The following is an 18,594-nucleotide window of genomic DNA, read 5'->3' on the forward strand; positions in this document are numbered from 1 at the left end:
TCCTCTAACATTAGACAGTAGCTTGCCTCACAAAGACCTCCTGGTACTCCAGGCACAGTCAGCCACAGTCAGCCACCCCGTTCATGTCAGCATTGGGACCATAGCATCTGGCACCCTATAGTCCCCAGAGCTGGGTGATGTCCTGTGGCTTGTCTACAGTGACTTCTATCCCCTTCCTCTGCCTCATCTTGGCTTTCTAAATGATCCTATTAAAATAACCAGGTCGGGCTTGAGAGATGGCTCCGTGGGTAAGACACTGGCCACACAAACACGAAGACCCGAGTTTGAATCCCCATGTAAAAGCTGGGCTTAGGGTGTGCGTGCTTGCCCCCTTCCAATGATACTAATAAAACAGGCCGGCGAGTGCCACCCGTTTTAACAAAGGAGTGTTCCTGTGTCTCTGGTGATGATGGCTGTCGGTGAGGTAGCTGGAGCTCTGGCTGGCAAGCTAATGGCTCCACTAGAAACCAACTTGGCTTGTTAAGAGGGGAGAGCTCAAAGATGGTATAAGCTCTGCTTTTAAAGATAGGGCACAGTCACGTTGGAAAGGACCAGTGTGGCTGGAGCATGAAGGGAATGGATGGACAGTGACAGCAGGGACTTGGCCAGAGAGCTGCTTAGCACTGGCCTCCGCCACCTTTGGGGGGCGGGGGTGCTATCACAGGAGGCATGAATTGTCACTAAGGAATGCTGAGGAGAGGGGATTCCTGACTTTGGAAGTTGGGACCCCCTACTGCATGTCATCTAAGTCCACCGCCCCTCAACTCTGAAAGTTCATAGCCACTCTGAGGACTGCTTTAAGTATGGTGCGAGGAGTTAAAGGAATTCATGGACATGAGGACCAAGCTATAAAAAAAATCTTTATTTCATGTACCAGGATTTTTTGTTTTTTTGTCATTTCGTTTTGTTTTTAGGTTTCTTCTTTTTAAAATTTTTTTTTTCTGTTAACAGTCTGGAAAAAAAAAATAAAAGGACCCACCAAGAAAATAAAATGGAAATTGGTTTCTTGAATTGAGCAGAGCTGGGCATGAGCTGTCAGTCATCACAGGAAGCATTGTCCCTTCCCTCCAGGCCCCCTAGCCCTTTCTTGGTCAGCCAAGCTGATGTCACCTCTCACCCACAAGTCTTTGGGTGGCCTGACCCCAGGTCTCACTGCCTGGGAAGAAGTCCAGTTGCTGCTCAAATACTTGGCCAGAGCTCAGGAAGCTGGGGCCACAGTTCCTCCACAGAGAGGTGCTTACTTGTGTGGCCTTCTCCTGTGTCTCTAGGCCTTGATCTGGGGTGGTTTGGAATTTGCTGGGGCTTGGGCAGGGCTGAGTGAGGAGGGATAAGGTGCTGTTTTTGCCCAGTTTGGAAGGTGCTCTGACCTCCCTGCATGTTAACAGGCCCACAGATCTGAGCCATGGGCCCGAGGCCTCCCCTGAACTTCTGGGCTGGACTAGCAGGTGGTCTGCCTTGTGTGGACCTGAGAGGAGAATGTTCCTCTTCCAGACACAAGACAGGAAGCTATAGAAGCCTTCCTCAGCATGCCCTCCAATTCCAGAGAGTTCTATCAGAGAACACTCAGAGCAGGCTCGTGTCAGCATAGCAAAGACAAGCAGGAAGCTGGTTGATCCTGGAGGAGCAGGACTCTCACTCGGGGTGGGGGGTAGCCTCTCACTGGGGCTGCTAGGAAATGGTTAGCCTGGTTCTCATTGTCTGATCTGGCCCTTGCCACTTGGGGAAGGAGAAGGGGAAACTTGAGTGCTCCCTCAATTCACTCTGGAGTGCAAGCCTAACTGGGCTGACATTTGCCTGGGAGAATGTTCTGCAAACAATTTCCATACAGGGAGATCTTTCACCCCAGGAGACCCGCTTTTTCACTGACCCCCAAAGACAGCAGGGGACCCATCTTTCAAAGAAGCCTCCCCCACTCACTACGACTGGGGTTATAACATTCAAAAAAGGAAGGTGAATGAGGAACTTTGGGGACAGTGTGTCTCCCTCTGTCTTCATGGCAGGATAGGTTGCTCACATATGTGAATTTTTGCTTTGACACTGGATGTGGGGGTGGGGGCTGGGGAACACAGTGAGGAGGCACATGGTGTGTGTGTGTGTGTGTGTGAGAGAGAGAGAGAGAGAGAGAGAGAGAGAGAGAGAGAGAGAGAGAGAGAGAGAGAGAGATTGAGAGAGATTTAGGAATGCTCTCAATGTCATCAGAAGTGCTTTGGTTGCTCCTGGTCATTTTCCACTGGATTGGGCTAGTGGCAGATCTTAGAAGTCACATGCAAACTAAGAATGGGCCTTTGGAGTTCAAGCCAGTCTGTGCATGAGCTGACAGTGAGACACCAAGGCCCCGAGAGGCCACACAGCAATGAAGTCTGGAATACAGATGGAAGCCCTTCTATGTACGAGAATGTGGCATGTTCATGTGTTGGAGTGTGTATGCAAGGTACAGTGTGGGGCGCACAGGAGCACAGAGGCTAGTGATGGAGTTGTTGGGCTGGTTTCCATGGCTTTGGAGGGCATAGGTCAGCTGCCTCGAGCCACACCCCTGACTGTGTGTTGGATGGGAAGGGTTTTCATTGAGTGTGAACATGAGTAGTTGGGGCAGCACTGAGCCAGGGGACAGTGACTGTGGGTGGAAGCAGGGGAGTGGTAGTGGTGTCTCCTCTCTCCATCAGCCACACCTCCCTGCAGGCAAGAAGAGACCTCTTCTGCAGTCCCCAGGAAGATGGTAGGCCCTTTCTCCTTTCTCTCTGGCTCTGTGCCCAGCTCACATCTCTCCCAATGGGTTTTATTTGTTTGTTTTAATGGATTTCTATATTTGTTTTCTGTTTTGACTTTACAAGTTCCCTGCTAAATTTTAAGTCCCCCACCCTACCCCGATTTTTGTTTTCACAGTTTAAAGCTGGAAAAAGAATTAAAAGAAAAAAATACTACTTGATTTTCTTGCAAGTAAATTCACTTATTATATATTTACATTTATTTATAGTCTGTGGTTTTTTTATTAAAAAAAAAATCACCACTTGTTTTTTCCTTTTTCTTTTGTAAAAAGAAACCTTTTTGCAATGTCATTGTTGGACTCACTGAGCCCCCAGAGGGGCATCAGTGAGTCCACAGACCCCCCAAAGGGTCAAAGAGCCCCCTTCCCAGGGGGCTGGGGGCCTGTGAGTGTGGGGGTCCACCATCGCCCCAGGGTCATCGAGTGGCCCTGGGGTGAGGGGCGAGAAGGGATGGCTGCTCTATATCCTTTGGGGGTGGGCGTCTCCTGCCTCGGAGGACAGGAGCTCAAGTTACTGACCCCCAAAAGCTCCCCCCTGAGGATTCCAGGGATCCGGCTTCTCCGGGAGCCTCCCACAGACATCCCTTCTCCTCCTCTTTCCCCAAGGCCTAGGAAGTCATCACAGTGGGTTAAGGACCATTAAGGACTGGGAACCTGGGGCTGGGTGGCCCCAAGTGCACCACCTCCAGGCACCTAACGGACAGGGGCGGACCAAGGGCTTGGGTCACCCGGAGGCCTGCAACTGCCCCCTTGGTGCTGGGTAGAGCTGGCTGCAGAGCCATTGAACTTGCCCAGCATCCCAGGGCCCAGCCAGGGATCCAGGGGCTTGGCAGTGACCATTGCTCCCCTGGCCCTGGGGGCCCTGAGTCTCTACCCTTACTCTCCCCGGGAGGCAGGACCCTCTGGGGTTAAAGGGAAAAGAATGTGTTTATATTTTTAAACTCTCCCTGCAGTTTAAAACAAAACAAGAACAAAAACAAAGGCAACATAAAACCCTAATAAATACTCTCTTGCTTTCTTCATTTTTTTTTGTTTTTTTGTCTTTTTTTTTTTGCTTTACTTTATCTTGATTCCCTTTTATTTTTTTTCATTTAAATTGGTTTTTATTAAATGTTAAAATAATGGTACATGGGAAATCATGCATTTTCTTTTAGATTTATTTTCTATTTTAATTTTATCCCTCTTGCTTTGTTTAAAGTTTGTCTTCCCTCGGTTATATTTCCCTCCCCCGCATAGCCTGTGGTTTTGATTTTGTTCCTCTTGTATTTTGTTCTTTTTTTTTTTTAAATAATTTGCTTGCTATGTTTTTCTCTTTTTTTTGTTTTTTTGTTTTGTTTGTTTGTTTGCTTGTTTTTGTTTGTTTTTGCGTGTGGAAGGTCTCCCCCGTGGCTGCTGCGGTCCCTCCCCCGCCCGCGGGCCAAGCCTCCCAGGTCCCCCCGGTTCCACGGTCTTCATACGGGCGTGGTCCGGCGGTTGGCTGTGTTGGCGTGGAGAGAGTCCTTGCTGTCCTTCTGGATACAGTTGTGGACCTGGAGAAAGCTGTTATCCCTGTCCGAGTTGTAGGTGGCGGTGGGTGTGGTGGCAGCCTTCAGGGGGTCCCTACTGAGGGTGTACATGGAGATCTCCGTGGACGGCAGGGTGTTGAAGCCCTTCACGCCCACGGGCGAGGCGTCCCTGGAGTGAGAGGGCTCGGTGGAGCGGGAGCTGGAGCGGCTGCGGCGCTGGTAGCGGTAGCGGTAGCTAGGGATGCGGGTGATGGCGGAGGCCTGGAGGTAGTCGGTGGCACGGGCCGTGGCCCGCAGCTGTTTGTGGCGGTCGATAAACATGTGCACGGCCAGCACCCCGACCATCTCGGCGATGATGAAGGACAGGGCCCCGAAGTAGAAGGACCAGCCGTAGGAGTAGCTGTTCTTTTTGGAGTCACTCTTGGAGGGGTCTCCAGCATTGGCTGATATATACACGATGATCCCGATGATGTTACTCAGACCTGCAGCGGAAGAGGGGTGGGGGGGGGGTCAGAGAGAGGAGCTTGAGATGCTGGGGTGTGTGTGTGTGTGTTTGGGGAGGCGGGGAGAGGCGTGGGGTGGGGCTTGATCTTGCGTTTCCATGAATTGATGGACATGGAAGGGTAGACCTGAAGCTTCCTATTACTATCTCAAGTTTTCTTTTCTTTCTTTTCTTTTCTTTTTTTTTTTTTTTTTGGAGACAGGGTTTCTTTGTGTAGCTTTGGAGCCTTTCCTGGAACTCACTCTGTAGCCCAGGCTGCCCTTGAACTCACAGAGATCCACCTGCCTCTGCCTCCGGAGTGCTGGGAGTGCTGGGATTAAAGGCGTGAGCCACCACTGCCCTGGCTGTCTCAAGTTGTAAACTTTGTTTATTTCTTATTTATTTGGGTACGAGTGAACCGAGGATTGGGTGTGGAGGTCAGATACCTTTTGGGAATTGGTTCTCTCCTTTTATTGTGTGAGTCCCAGGAATGAAACTCGGGCCCTAAGACTTGATGGAAAGATTCTTTACCCTCTGAGCCATCTTGCTGGCCCGGCTTTAACATCTTATCATGCCGATGGTTCATAAAGTCACAAGGGGAGGGGCCAGTGTCAGCAAACATGGGCAGACAGAGGTGTCCTGTGAAGCATGGGGTAGTGATAGCAATAGATACCGTTAACTGAGCACTCACAACCGCTTTCCCTATCCAGCGCTCCATAAACAGGCTGCAGACGGGGAAATAGAGCACAGAGGACTTAAACACCGTGCTCAATCCTCAGCTGGAATGGCAAGGGGGCCCGAAGCCTTTGGCCACAGTGGCCATAGTCTGAGTTTTCCAATCGGCAAACTGGGGCTAAGGCAAGGCCTTACTCCCTTACTCCTGCAAGACCCCGGTGAATGTTCTTGAGAGTGAATGCACCTGGGATACGGTCAGTGTGCTCTTAGGTGGCAACCAGGCTTATTAAATGGCTTATGATACAGTTCGTGTTCCTTGGGCATCTGAAGCCCTTGTGATAGGTCATGTGACAGCTGAGATAGTTGGCTGTGGGGCCTGTCTGCTCAACTGATGGGGACGGTGCAGGGGGTGGGGGGGGGGTGTCAGTCTTCCTTGGCTTCCAGGGTGCAGCTGGGTATCATGTGGGACAGATTGGGGAAGGGTGGGTCCCTTGGTGCTTCTTTTTCTGCCTCTTTCTCAGTTTGCTTGTGCTGGGAGGACAGAGGGCACGTGGGGTGGCCTAGTGCCCTCAAAGTTACCGGGACGTCAGCCTTTTCCTCAAGTGGTGGGAGGAAGATGGGGCACTGGGCATGGGAACGGGGTCTATGCACCGGAGCCTCAGCTCAGCCTTCCCCTGGGACACAGCCTGTAGCCGGAGCAGGAGATTCCCCACCCCCATTCTCTCGAGGCCCATCCCTGCCTTACCTGCAGACACGAAGAAGATGCCAGCGCTCAGGATGATGTTGTGGCGCGTCTTGTAAAACTCGCTTGCTGCGATGCAGAGGCCACCCATGAAGAGCAGGATCACACTCAGGATCGGGAAGATACTCGAGGCCCTCACGGCCCCTGTGGAACACAGAGTGCAGAGGCTCAGTGAGGGGGAAGGGCTGGGAGATGGAAGGATGCAGGGAGGCTGGGTGGGTCGGGCAGGGGGCCAGCACACAGGGTTCAGGGCTTCATGAATGCAGTCCTAGTGTCCAGGTGGCTTAGCAGCGTGAGGAAGGGAAGGAAGGAGGGTCTTTGCCCAGCTCAAAGTTCCCTAAAGGCTCTCCATGACCTTTAGGACCAGACTGTAGCACCTGTCAGATACACAGGGCCTGTGTCCCTGGGCCTTCACCTGCTCCAGCCTCCTGGTCTCCATGTTTTCTTGCCCTGGCAAGCCAACCTCCTGGGAGGTATCATTTCATGCCGTGCTTAGCTTCCTTACCGGAGTGTCTTTCCTGTTCTCTTGCCCTCTGCACACTTCTACTCATCTGTCAAAACTCAGTTCAAAGTCTCCTCCTCCGTAACACCTTCCCTGACTTCTTTATACAAAATCTACAAGCTGCCTCCTTGATGCCTGAGGGCACCTGAGCACATTAGGAGGCAGGTGGAGTCACAGGGCTTGGATGAAATCGACTGTAGCCTCTATTCGCTATTCACATTTGGGGATGTCATCTTGTGTGTCCCCACCTCAGTAAGACGGGGGTGGTCTGTCTCCAGGGAACTTCGTGAGGGTTAAATGGGTCCGTTCAGGTGATGGAATTATAAAATAGGTTCACAGGACAGTAAACGACAGTTGTATTCTGAGCTTGCTTCTATGTATATTTTTGTCGTAAGTCCTAGGGCCCAAAGGGCTGTGCCTTCTTCTTCGTTTTTTTTTTTAATAGCTTTCTTCTTCATTCGCTTTTCAGAGACACAGCAGACCCCCAGTGCGTATTCGTGGAGTCAATAAAGTGGTCCAGAAGGGGCAGCAGACAGGCTCATTGCAAAGAGAAAGTGGAAAAGGATGCTCAGGGCTTTGGGATGAGGGAGCAAGGAAGACCTGGCTGGCAGGATGCATAGAAAGAGCACCTTAAGGGAAAGAGAGGCGATAGAGGGGAGGGTGAAGCAGGGCAGCGAGAGGGCACGAACACACAGGGGAGTGTGGCTGGGTGGGGCTGTTTGTGGGAATCAGCCTTCAGTGAATGCCAGTCTCCGGAGGCTCCAAGGGTCCCTGCCAAGTCACATGTCTTTCGCTATCCGAAGTCAACTGCATGGCAAGTGACATCATGACCCAGTTGACTTCAGGTTCCTGGAGCTGTGACCAGGCAGGGGTGGAGCTGAAGGCCAAGGAGAAGATGCCTGCTTAGATGCTGTGGCTGCCTCCCCTGTGGCTACCTCCCCCCGCCCCCCTCCCTGAGTGCTGTAGATGGAACCCAAGGCCCCCCACATCCTAAGGAAGTACCCTACCACTGATCTGCACCCTCAGCTCTCCTTTTCCTTTCCAGACAGGGTCTAGATTGTCCTTGAACTCGCTCTGCAGCCCACTGAATTTATGATCCGTCTGCCTCAGCTTTCTGAGTGCTTGGGTGTGAGACCTGAGCCACCAGGCCCTGGGGGCTCTACGGCCCCCTCAGTGGCTTCTAAGGAAGTTGGGGCCAGTAAGCCATGGGTCCTTTGAACCAAGCCCAGGGATTGGTTATGGTATAGTTTGGGGGTGAAGATGCCAGGTATGTCCCTGTTCTTGTCCCTTTGGGTGGCCAAAGACTGAGGATCTCTGTCTCTCTCTCTGTCTCTCTCTCTCTGTCTCTCTGTCTCTCTCTGTCTCTGTCTCTCTCTGTCTCTGTCTCTCTCTGTCTCTCTCTCTCTGTCTCTCTCTCTCTGTCTCTCTGTCTCTCTCTCTGTGTCTCTCTCTCTGTCTCTCTCTCTGTCTCTCTCTCTCTGTCTCTCTCTCTCTGTCTCTCTCTCTCTGTCTCTCTCTCTCTCTCTCTCTCTCTCTCTCTCTCTCTCTCTCTCTCTCTCTCTCTCCAGGCTCTCACTATGTAGCCGAGGCTGGCCTTGAACCAGGGATCTTCCCACCTCAGTCTCAAGTACAGGGGTTATAGGTATGCATTGCCATGCTAGCTACGGGACAGCTTCTCTTCCTCCTCTTCCTCCCTCCCTCCCTCCCTCCCTCCCTCCCTCCCTCCCTCTCTCCCTCCCTTCCTTCCTTTTCCTGAGACAGGGTTTCTCTGTGTGACCGCCCTGGCTGTCCTGGAACTCACTGTGTAGACCAGGCTGGCCTAGACCTCAAAGTGATCCTCCTGGCTCTCTCTGTCTCCTGAGCACTGGGATTAAAGACATGTGCCACCACCGCCCAGTGAGCAGGGTTTCTAATCCAGAACAGTACCATGGCTCTCCCAGGAGCTTAGGAGGGAGCTGGGAGGTGGGCAGAACTGGACTCTGGCTCCATCTGCACTGTGAATTGTTACATAGATGATTCTGCCCTTTTCATATGGATACAGAGGGAGGACTCTGTCCCCCTTCTCCAAGGACATGGCTCTTTCTGCCCACAGCATGCCTGTGTTCATCATCAGAGGAGACTGCCCTGATGCAAAGGGACTCAAGACGGCCAGACAGCCAGCTATGACTCTTTTACTGTGAGAATGGTGTGCCTTTCAGCGTCTGCCATTTAAAAGCTCACACCAGCCCTTGGAACCTGGCCTTGGTGGGTGGGATTCTGCCTGGTGGCTGTGGCTGGGCCCTTCTGGTTGACAGTGCATACCACAGTGAGACAGGGGTGGTTGTCTGAGATGGAGAGTTCTTAGCTCGTGCCTGGTGGGAGTGCCACCCCTGTGCCCAGTTCCCGGATGCATGAAAACAAGCCTGGCCCCATCTTTACAGAACTATGTCCTGGTGAGGGACATATATGTCATCAGACAGTAACAGAGCCAAGATGAAATGTTCTTACAGAAAGGTACCTATGGGGCACCATGGGTGTGTGTGTGTGTGTGTGTGTGTGTGTGTGTGTGTGTGTGTGTGTGTGTGACAGGCTCCCGTCCTGAGAACTGAAAGTGTGGCAGACACTGCTTTAGGCCCTCACTGCCTCCTCCAGCCAATGGAGAACTTCACTTCTGTTATACAATGGCTGAAACCGAGGCCTAGAGAGGTCTGTCCGTCTGTCCAAGTGTTGTGATTCCAGATGTGTCCATCTAACCATGGCATTCCCCTGCCTAGGCTCTGTACATCCTCTGAGCTGGATCAGGGAGGGCTGCCCTGAGAGAGGGATGTAGGGTTGAGCTCAGACGGTTAGGGTTGGAGGCAGCTGCCAACAATGTTTGTGGGACGAAAGCATCACCAAGCGGTGCGTCTGCCGAGTGGCTTGTTCAGTGACTCACAGGCACTCATGGAGGGACTGGAGCGGCCTGTGAGAGAGGAAGCCAGGAGGGCCAGGGCCAGGGTTAGAGCCAGGTGGAGCCTCCTGGGTCACTGGGGGTCTTGTGGGCCAGGGTAAGGCGTGTGCCTTTGTTTCCAGGGTGTGGGGATACACTGGGACTCTAACAGGGAGGACTGGAGAAGCAAAGCCAAGAGCAGGGGCCTAGAGGAAGGCTGCTGGCCTCAGCAGGGGGCTCGCTCCAGTGTGGGCACACTCCAGGATGTGGGCAGAGGAGGGCGGGTCTGAGAGGCCCCTGGGGAGTGGGTAAGTGGGAGAGAAGACAACTTTTTTCTGTGGTTTCAGACTTGTGGGCTGGCTGGAAAAACTCAGAGGCAAGGAGAGAACAGACTTTGGAGAGACAGGCCAGGCCAGAGGGTGAGAAGAGGAGGGGAGGAAGAGGGGAGGAGAGGAGGAGGGGAGGGAGAAGGAGGGGAGGAGGAGGGGAGGAAGGCAGGAGGAGGACGGGAAGAGGAGAGGGAGAAACTCCAGGTTTAGACATCCCTAGTCTGGGGTCTTCCAAGTAGCCGTGTGTGTTAGAATGTTCATGTGGGTTCCATAGACACAGATGAGGACTCCCTGCCCTTAGCCCTAAGGACTGGAGATCCCCAGCATGCGGCAACGGCCCAGAGAAGATGAAAATCCTAACGGGTTTTCTCTTAAGCTGCAGGGACCAGGAGAAATGAAGGGTTCTTTTTGTAAGTGAAGTGCTTGTGTATTGGGGGCACTTTATGATTCTCTTCCTTTGCCTCTTCCCTCTCCCCATTTTTTTTTGGACAGGGTCTTTGTAGTGTAGTCTGGTTAGAACCGGTTGTGTAGCCCAGGCTAGCCTCAGCCTTCTGAGTGCTGGGATTACAGGTGCGCACTGCCACGACCGACTTCAATTCGTATTTTCTGTGTTGGTGGCGGAAGTGACTAATGCCCTGCGCGCTGGGGGAGACCTATGCTTGGGAAGTGGCCTTTTGCCTCTGCCAAGGGCGGAAGCAGGGGTGAGCTGGGGTGGGTGGGTGGGTGGGGAATAGGGAAACTTAGCCAACATTCTCCGTTGGTCCTCTTTGCCAGATTCTCTTGGCAAATCATGTTTGTGATCTTGGGCCTCAGGGAACCAACTCCTATGGACATCACACTGTGAAATTGCTCTTTGGGGGTGGGCACGGCTGGTGGACAGCAGCACAGAGGCCATGCTGTTCCTTTTCTCCGTCTGGCAGAGTGGGCGGGTGGCACTCGGTGAACGGGGTGGGGGGAAGGTTTAGGAAATCGGGCCTGCTGCTGGCTCTTCTGTTTGTCTTTCTCTTCTCTGGCCCCAGGTCTGCACTCTGCTGGCCCTGCACTAGGGAACCCCAAGGCCCCCATTGTTGTGACGATCCTGTGTCCCTGAGATCCTTCCCCCAGGCCAGATTGCCATCTTAACCATCCCCCTGACCTGTACCCCAGTAGTCACAGTGGTTAGCACACTGAGGGCAACTCCCCAGTCTCTGCACAGTGTTGAACTCTATGAATGTTAGCTCACTGGTACTTGATCCCATTTAATGGGATCGGGTGTTAGATGTGCTAGGCTGGGAAGAACATTTTAGGCTCTTGTGTCCTGCCTGAACCCCCTTTGTGTTCCAATTGGCTGGTGTGGTAAACAACCGTGAAACTGGATACGAAATAGAAGGTGTGTGTGTGTGTGTGTGTGTGTGTGTGTGTGTGTGTGTGTGTGTGTGTGTCTGTGCGCACATGTGTTGGAAAGAGAAAGGGAAAGAGGTGCAGAGAGGCTTACAAGGGAGAGAGGAAGGGAGTGAAGGAGGGAGGGAGGGAGGGAGGGAGAGAGAGAGAGAGAGAGAGAGAGAGAGAGAGCGCTCTTAGGCACAGGGCAGGCGCAGGCTGCTTCACTGGTGGTGTGGCCTCTGCCTGGCTTTCCCATCTACATGCTGGGGAAACAGCCGTAGCTACCTCAGGGTCGCTGTGAAGACGAATCCGGCTGCTGTCAGGATGGGGACACAGTTGAGTGCTCAGCGCCCATTTGTTCTCTGCGACGCCTCGTGGAAGATGTGCTGCGGCACAGGGGACCGCTGGGGGGGGGGGGCCCTAGCTGTGCTGGCACTATCCCAGTCACTCCCCCATGTTCTGCTGTGTGTGGAGACTGTGACCATCACTCAGGTCCGGGAGACAGCTGTCTGAGCATCTCTGCTGGCCATACTGCCTGGCCCCGTGCCTTAGTTTCCCCAGCTCTATGTGTAGAGATCAGGAAGGAGTATAGCCAGCCTCTCAACTGCTGTGGGGAGGAGCCTGGGCAATAAGTTCAGGGCACGTCCCCAAGGGGTTGGGAGATGCTGCTGTTATGACAGGAGAATGGGTGTGGCTGTAGTTTCTCATGGGCTTTAAAAATAATAAAAGATCTATATCATCTATCTATCTGTCTGTCTGTCATCCATCCATCCATCCATCCATCTGTCCATCATCCATCCATCTATCCATCCATCTGTCTACCTATCTATCCATCCTATATCTGTCTGTCCATCCATCCATCTATCCATCCATCTACCCATCTTCTATCTATCTATCTATCTATCTATCTATCTATCTATCTATCTTCTATCCATCCATCATCCATCTATCCATCTATCCATTCATCCATCTACCTATCTATCCATCCATATGTCTCTGTCCATCCATCCATCCATCATCCATCCACTCTATGTATGTATGTATGTATGTATGTATGTATGTATCTATCTATCTATCTATCTATCTATCTACCTATCCATCTACCCACCCACTATCTATCTGTCTATCTATGTATCTATCTATGTATCTATGTATCTATGTATCTATCTATGTATCTATCTATCTATCCATCCATCCATCCATCCATCCATCATCCATCCATCCATCCATCCATCCATCCATCCATCTATCTATCTATCTATCTATCTATCTATCTATCTATCTATCTATCTACCTACCTATCTATCTATGTATCTATCTGTCTGTCTGTCTGTCTGTCTGTCTGTCTATCTATCTGTCTGTCTGTCTGTCTGTCTGTCTGTCTGTCTATCTAAGGTGTAGGGGTGGGGAGAGCCTGTGTGTGTTGTGATATATGAGTGGAGGTCAGAGAACAACTCCTTCCACCATGTGGATCCCAGGCATTGAACTTGGGCTGTCAGTTTTGGTGACAGGCTGCGCAGTGTTGCTGGCCCTCTCTTGGGATTTGGGTTCCTGAGGTGGGTGTTCGTTAAGTGCAGGCTGTGATTCAGCAGCCACAAAGCCAAGGAGCACTGAAATGAGACTGAGGATTGAGTGGAACTGGCCCGTGCCAGGGCAGGAACGCTGGTGCTGCCCTGCACTGATTGGCTGCTAGCCAGGGCTTGGAGATAGTTCCTTGCAGTGGGATGTGACAACTAGACTCCCTGACTGCTCTGACTTCTGGGGGAAGGTCCCTGTCCCTTAGACTCTGCTGAAGGGTTGGGCAAAGGATGCGTGGCAGGAGGATGCACCCAGATTCTGTTCCCAGAAAGTGTCCTGAACAGCATTTCCTTTTCTGGATCTCAATTTCCCCCTTATCTGTGAAATGGAGGCACAGGGCTGGGTGGCCCTCCTGGAGCCCTGCATTCAAGAGTTTTGATGATGTTCTTTTACTCCAAAAACTGTAGGGGGCCAAAGTCAACTCAGGGACTTCCCTCATGTTGTTCCCCGTGGTGGCTGGGGAGTACTAGCGAACTATTACTTATTCATTGGAGGCTCAGAGATATTGGGTGACTTGGCTAAGACCACAGAGCGCAGCCATTTGGAATTTAGGCCCCTTTGTTCCAACTCCCCAACTTAGACCTTGGCACCTCATCTCCCTGTTTACTCCAAGCTCAGCATCCTAGGAAACCCTTGAACGCCTGATCCGGATAAGTGGAGGTAAGGACAGAAGGAGGAACAGGGAGGGGACATCCTCCAAGGTGGGAGGGTGACCTTGTATTGGCTGGAAACCTAGTTTCATCCCTGCCCTCATTCCAGGCGAACAGTCTCTGGGCCTGAGCTGAGGGTGGCTGGGAGCAGGATGGGGAGGGGGAGCACCCTGTGTGCAGTGAGGAAGAGTTCCAGGGAGGAGAAGATCTTAACGGAAACCAAGACCAGGACTGGAGTTGTAGCTGAGAGGTAGAGAGCTTGCCTAGCACATGCAAGGCCTTGGGTTTAATAGGCAGTACCACAGGACAAAGGAGGGGAACAGAAAACGAAAAAAACAAAGACCAAACAGGAAGTAGCCTGTTCCCGCCTTAGAGAAGAGCAGCATTACTTATACCCTCATCCCAGTCGGGGGCCCCCTTCACATCCCTACCCTCCAGGCTACTGGTGAGCGCACCCCCTCCTTACCCTAACCCTTCCCACCCCCCTACTGCGGCACATCTTGGCTCTCACAGCCTGCCGCCTCCCAGCTGGCCTCTCCTCTCCTGGCTGAGCCCAGCACACCGAGGAGCCAGCCAGGCCTTGAGTCTGAGCGCGCTCGCTCTCTGTTCAGCTCACATGCAGGGTGGGTAGTGTCCCATCTCAGGGCAAAAGCTGATGTCTCAGAGCCTGCTAGTGTTAGAGATGCCGTGGTGGCTGCTCTTGGGCCTGAGGTGTGCCCCTTCCTGGTGGTGTGAGTGTGTGTGTGTGTGTGTGTGTGTGTGTGTGTGTGTGTGTGTGACTGCAATAGTGGCAGCTCCAGCTACTTTTGGCTTGAGGAGCCCCAAAGGCTACTTTTGGCTTGAGGAGCCAACGGGAAAGTCTCTGTTCCCATCCCTACCTCTTTCCCTTTGTTCTCTGCACCAAGGCGGCAGCCATCACACACACTGCCACACTAAGCAACCACAATGGCTAATGCCTTCTGAGTGCTTCCGGTGCTCTGGGCTGCTCAGGAGCAATGTCTTAAGCCAGCTCACTCCATCCCCATCACAACCTCGAGAGAGAGCACTGAAATGAGGCCGGGGAGGCAGCTGAGGAGGCAGCTGGAGTTGAACCTCTGCAGCCATGCCCACGTGGTTCTTTTGTTCCCCTGCCCCCGCTGGTGGCCTAGCTGAGTGTGTTCATGGCCACCTGGTGGTTACTTTTCCCTCGCTGTCAGGGTCTTTCCAACCTGGTGGTCTGACCATCCTTGAGGAGGGCATGCTGCTTTAGTTGCCCCCTCAAGCTGAGGGGGAGTCTCTGGTGAGGGGCCCTCCCATTCAGGTGTGTCCCTGCATGTTGAGGGGAGGTGCTAGGTCGCTGTGTCTGGAGTCCTCAGCTCCTTTTCCCTCAGTCCCTTCTTGTGGTCCATGTGTGTGAGGTACCCAGCTCTGGTGTGTGTGTGTGTGTGTGTGTGTGTGTGTGTGTGTGTGTGTGTGTGTGTGTGTGTTACCCACTTCTGCTGTGTGTGAGAGGGTGTGTGCATGCATGTGCAGGTATGTGTGTGTGTGTGTTACCCACTTCTGCTGTGTGTGAGAGGGTGTGTGCATGCATGCATGTGCAGGCGTGTGTGTGTGTGTGTGTGTGTGTGTGTGTGTGTGTGTGTGTGTGTGTATTACCCAGTTCTGCTGTGTGTGAGAGGGTGTGTATGTATATGTGTGTATGTATGAGATCTAGCGTTATTAGTCCTGGCTACTCCCCTCAAGATCTAGCACCAGGCTCTAACTGTTGAGTAGGGGACCTGATCCCACCTAATTCATCTTGCGCTACGAAAGTCTGTAATAGTGTTGATTTGGGTGTCTGGCATACAGTAGGTGCTTAATATGTAATTGTGGACAGGGACCAATTGCCCTGATTCTTTCTTTCTCACTCCAAGCCACGTGGGGAAACTAAGAAACGCAAATTTCTGTCTTATGGACACAGCAGAGACACCCCTAGCCCACAGAGACCTGCCCCCGACACAGAAAGGGACATGTGCAGAGACAGACAGACAGACAGATACTTAGACGCATGGACACACAGGTACCAGACACAGAACATGGCACAGATGTAGACCCAACATATGTTGACATTTGAAAGGGGCTGGTGGCCTCTAGCCAACACCTCCTTTTCCTTGCTCAGACTAAGGAAGAGGCAGGGGCCACCATGACAGGCACATCCTGTGGTCCACAGTGCTGGGCGGGACAGCGTGGCCATTTATCTCTAGTGGGGGCAGTGGTAGGTGAGGCGAGGCCCACACCATCACACTTAGCAAAGGGATTGGGAACCAGGAGGTGGGTGAGGGGAATCCAAGGTTATTCCCACATTACTGAGGCCCTGGACTCCGACCCAGGATTGATGGTGGGTCAGGGATGAAGACCATGCATGGATGCATGCATGCATCCATCCATCTTTCCCCTCAGGAAGACCCTCCCTTGCACCAGGCCCTCGGGAAGGCTGGAGAGTGACTTGTGAGCAGATGCACCCTCTTTCCTCTGCTGACCAGGAGCTGAGCTTTAGACTCCTGTCTAGTCACACCCTTCTAGTACCCTCTGTACTCCTTCTCTATCCCAAGGCGCCCTGGGTGAACAAGGAGGGTGGAGGCGGCACACTGACCCCTCTCTGGTTCTTCAGATTATTGCTCAGACTCCCCGTGAGAGCTGTCAGCCCCACCCTGACCCTGGCAGTAGGGACTCCCCCTTCCTGCTTGACTCTGTGAGGCAGCACAGTCTAACATGCTTTAGGATGAACTTGCTAATTTCCTTGATTGCAAATCTTAAGTGCCTGAGGCCAGGCCTCCGCAGCTGTCTGCTTCCAGGTCCTCAGCACCTGGAGGAGGGCCGGGCTTACAGGAAGGAGGCTGCTCCAGGAGGATTGGAAGACTGTGAGTCTTCACACTTGGAAGGGAAGGAGGAAGATACACTTGTCTCTAGGGTGGCAGCTTCTTCGGAGGCTTAAGGCCCCCAGGAAAAAGGAGGTACAGGTTTGACAGGGCTAAGCTCCCCCTAGCGTGATTCATCTTACAATGGGCTTGGGCTTGGGAAGAGCCTAAAGGCCAGTGACAAAAGGGACAGGCAGAGCCACACCCCGCCCCCACCTCTGCTCACGCATCTGCTTTCCTTGGCGGGAGTTCAGAACACAGAAAAGGGGCTCAGATGCCCCAGCAGTTATCCTCTGTGGATTGGGCAGAGCTGCTGGGCGAAAGCCTGTTTTGCTGGCTCTGCCCCTTTCCTCATACCTCTATCAGTTTAGTGAAACTTGAGTGGCCTGGGCACAGAACTTGGCATCTATTGGACGTGAGAGGGGCTTATACCAACCTGAATGCTAGCTCTTCTGAGAAGCCTTCCCTGGTCATGCTGTATGGAAACAACCATCTCTCCTACCCTCCAGCTCTGGCTCCATGTAGTCCTCACACACCTAAGGGGCTTTTTAAGCTCGCTCACCTCTTCAGTGCCTCCTTTGACCAGACCAGGGTTTGCTCTCCTGCATTTTCTCCTGCTTCCCAGCACTTAGCGTGGCGCCTGGGACACAGCGAGGCTCTGTGAAGGTGAGCTGACTGAATGTATGCATGGAAGAAGCTCATAGCTTTTATTTGAGGAAGAGGGTGGAGCGAGCCAGAGCTAGGCTGGGCTTGAACTCCTGATTCTCCTTCCTTCATCTCCTGGGGCTTGTACACCACTCCTGCCTCTTTATAGAGGTTTATTTGTTTGTTTTTAGAAAAGTAGGCATAATCTCTGTTCAAATTATATTTCAAACCTGAATTCAGAAACAAAATGAGGAGGCCTGGGGTGGGGATGGAGGCATAGATGTTTCACCGCAACTCCTGGCTCTCACAATGATGCTGTTTGGGAGGTGAGATCCTAATTTTGACAGCCAGGTGATTTTGGTCTGAGAGGTGAAGGTACCTGGTAGGTCAGGGCTGTGCTGGTCCTTGAACTGGATGCGAGACAGGCCTTGGGCAGCTTAACCCTCACCTTTCTTGAGCACTAATGTGCTCTCCGCCCCCAGGAGCCCAGGTAAGCACCCTTGGTGGGCTTGTCTGGTTCGGCCCAAGCTCTACTCAGCTCACACTTGTATATCTTCAGAGCTTACTTCATCCCAGAAGAGTGGCTTCAGCCAGCCTTGGGCTGGGTGGGTGCAGGGAGCCGGGCTTGGCACAGATCTGATCCTGCCCTGGGTGGAGCAGAGTTGGGTGGTGTCATGGTTAGTGTTCTCCACTTGGTGGAGAGGAGCCTCATCTGGGTCATCTTGGTTTTATTGAGGTGTGAAGATCTGCCCCCTGTGGGTGGCACCATTCCCTGGCTGGGATCCTGAATTGTGTAAGAGGAGGAAGGGAGCTGAGTGGCAGCTTGTGTTCATCACTCTCCTCTCTGCTTCCTGACTGTGGATGTGATAGGGCCAGCAGCTTCAGGCTCCCGCTGCCTTGCCTCTCCTGCCGTGGTGGGCTGTCTTCTTGAACTGTGAGTCAGAATGAGAACTACCTCCCTTGAGGTGCTCTTGTGAGGGAATTTCACCATAGCAACGGGAACAGTAAGACAGACAGGCTGTTTGTGACCTTGTAACCACTGGGGCCCTCACTGCCTTTCTGGAGCCCACCGCGTGTGGCCACTGTCTTTTCGAGTCCAGAGGTCTAAAGGCAGAGCTGCCTTGAGGGGCCAGGCTCTGGTGTCTCCATGGGCCGAACCCTTTCCATTGCCCTGGATGGCTTCTCTCCCTGCCTTGCACTCTGCCCCGTTCAGAGTTCTCTACTTGGGGTTCAATGTCGAGCCCTCTATCAGGTGCCCACCTCAGTCTCTGGCTGTCCCAACTCTGCCAGTTTCACCTTGCTTCACCCCTCTCTGGTCTGCACCGGGTCTGCCCCTCAAAGCTGGAACGGGCCTCCCTGCCTCCATGACTCCCTTCAGTCCCCTGGCCCGATCGCCAACTGCCCTTTCCAGACCAGGCCCTATCTCACTCAGAAGGTTGTGTGACCGTCTCCCCAGACCCACTAGGCTGGGACCCTTCTGTGTCTCTACTAGCTTAGGCTGGACTCCAGCTAGCCTGGCCTTGCTTGTGTTGCCCGAAGATGGGGTACTGTTCTTGCCTCAACGCCTGTCCTTGGTG

The 18,594-nt window shown here is 52.9% G+C and overlaps 1 protein-coding gene across 3 annotated transcripts in view; it reads right to left on the reverse strand.

The window, feature by feature from the left end:
* Positions 1 to 842: 842 nt before the first annotated feature.
* Cacng2 (calcium voltage-gated channel auxiliary subunit gamma 2) overlaps positions 843 to 18,594 on the reverse strand; it is a 127,904-nt gene continuing 110,152 nt past the window's right edge. For all 3 annotated transcript variants that reach the window (XM_052748255.1, XM_052748256.1, XM_052748254.1), the window contains 2 exons: positions 6,171 to 6,311; positions 843 to 4,751 (listed from right to left, as the gene is read on the reverse strand). In XM_052748255.1, the coding sequence (XP_052604215.1) occupies positions 4,216 to 4,751; positions 6,171 to 6,311 (677 nt within the window). In that variant the 3' untranslated portion in view covers positions 843 to 4,215. The remainder of the gene's footprint in view (positions 4,752 to 6,170; positions 6,312 to 18,594) is intronic.

Source organism: Peromyscus californicus, unplaced genomic scaffold (genome assembly GCF_007827085.1).
Source record: "Peromyscus californicus insignis strain IS unplaced genomic scaffold, ASM782708v3 Scaffold_20__1_contigs__length_68692818, whole genome shotgun sequence".
NCBI classification, from domain to species: Eukaryota; Metazoa; Chordata; class Mammalia; order Rodentia; family Cricetidae; genus Peromyscus; species Peromyscus californicus.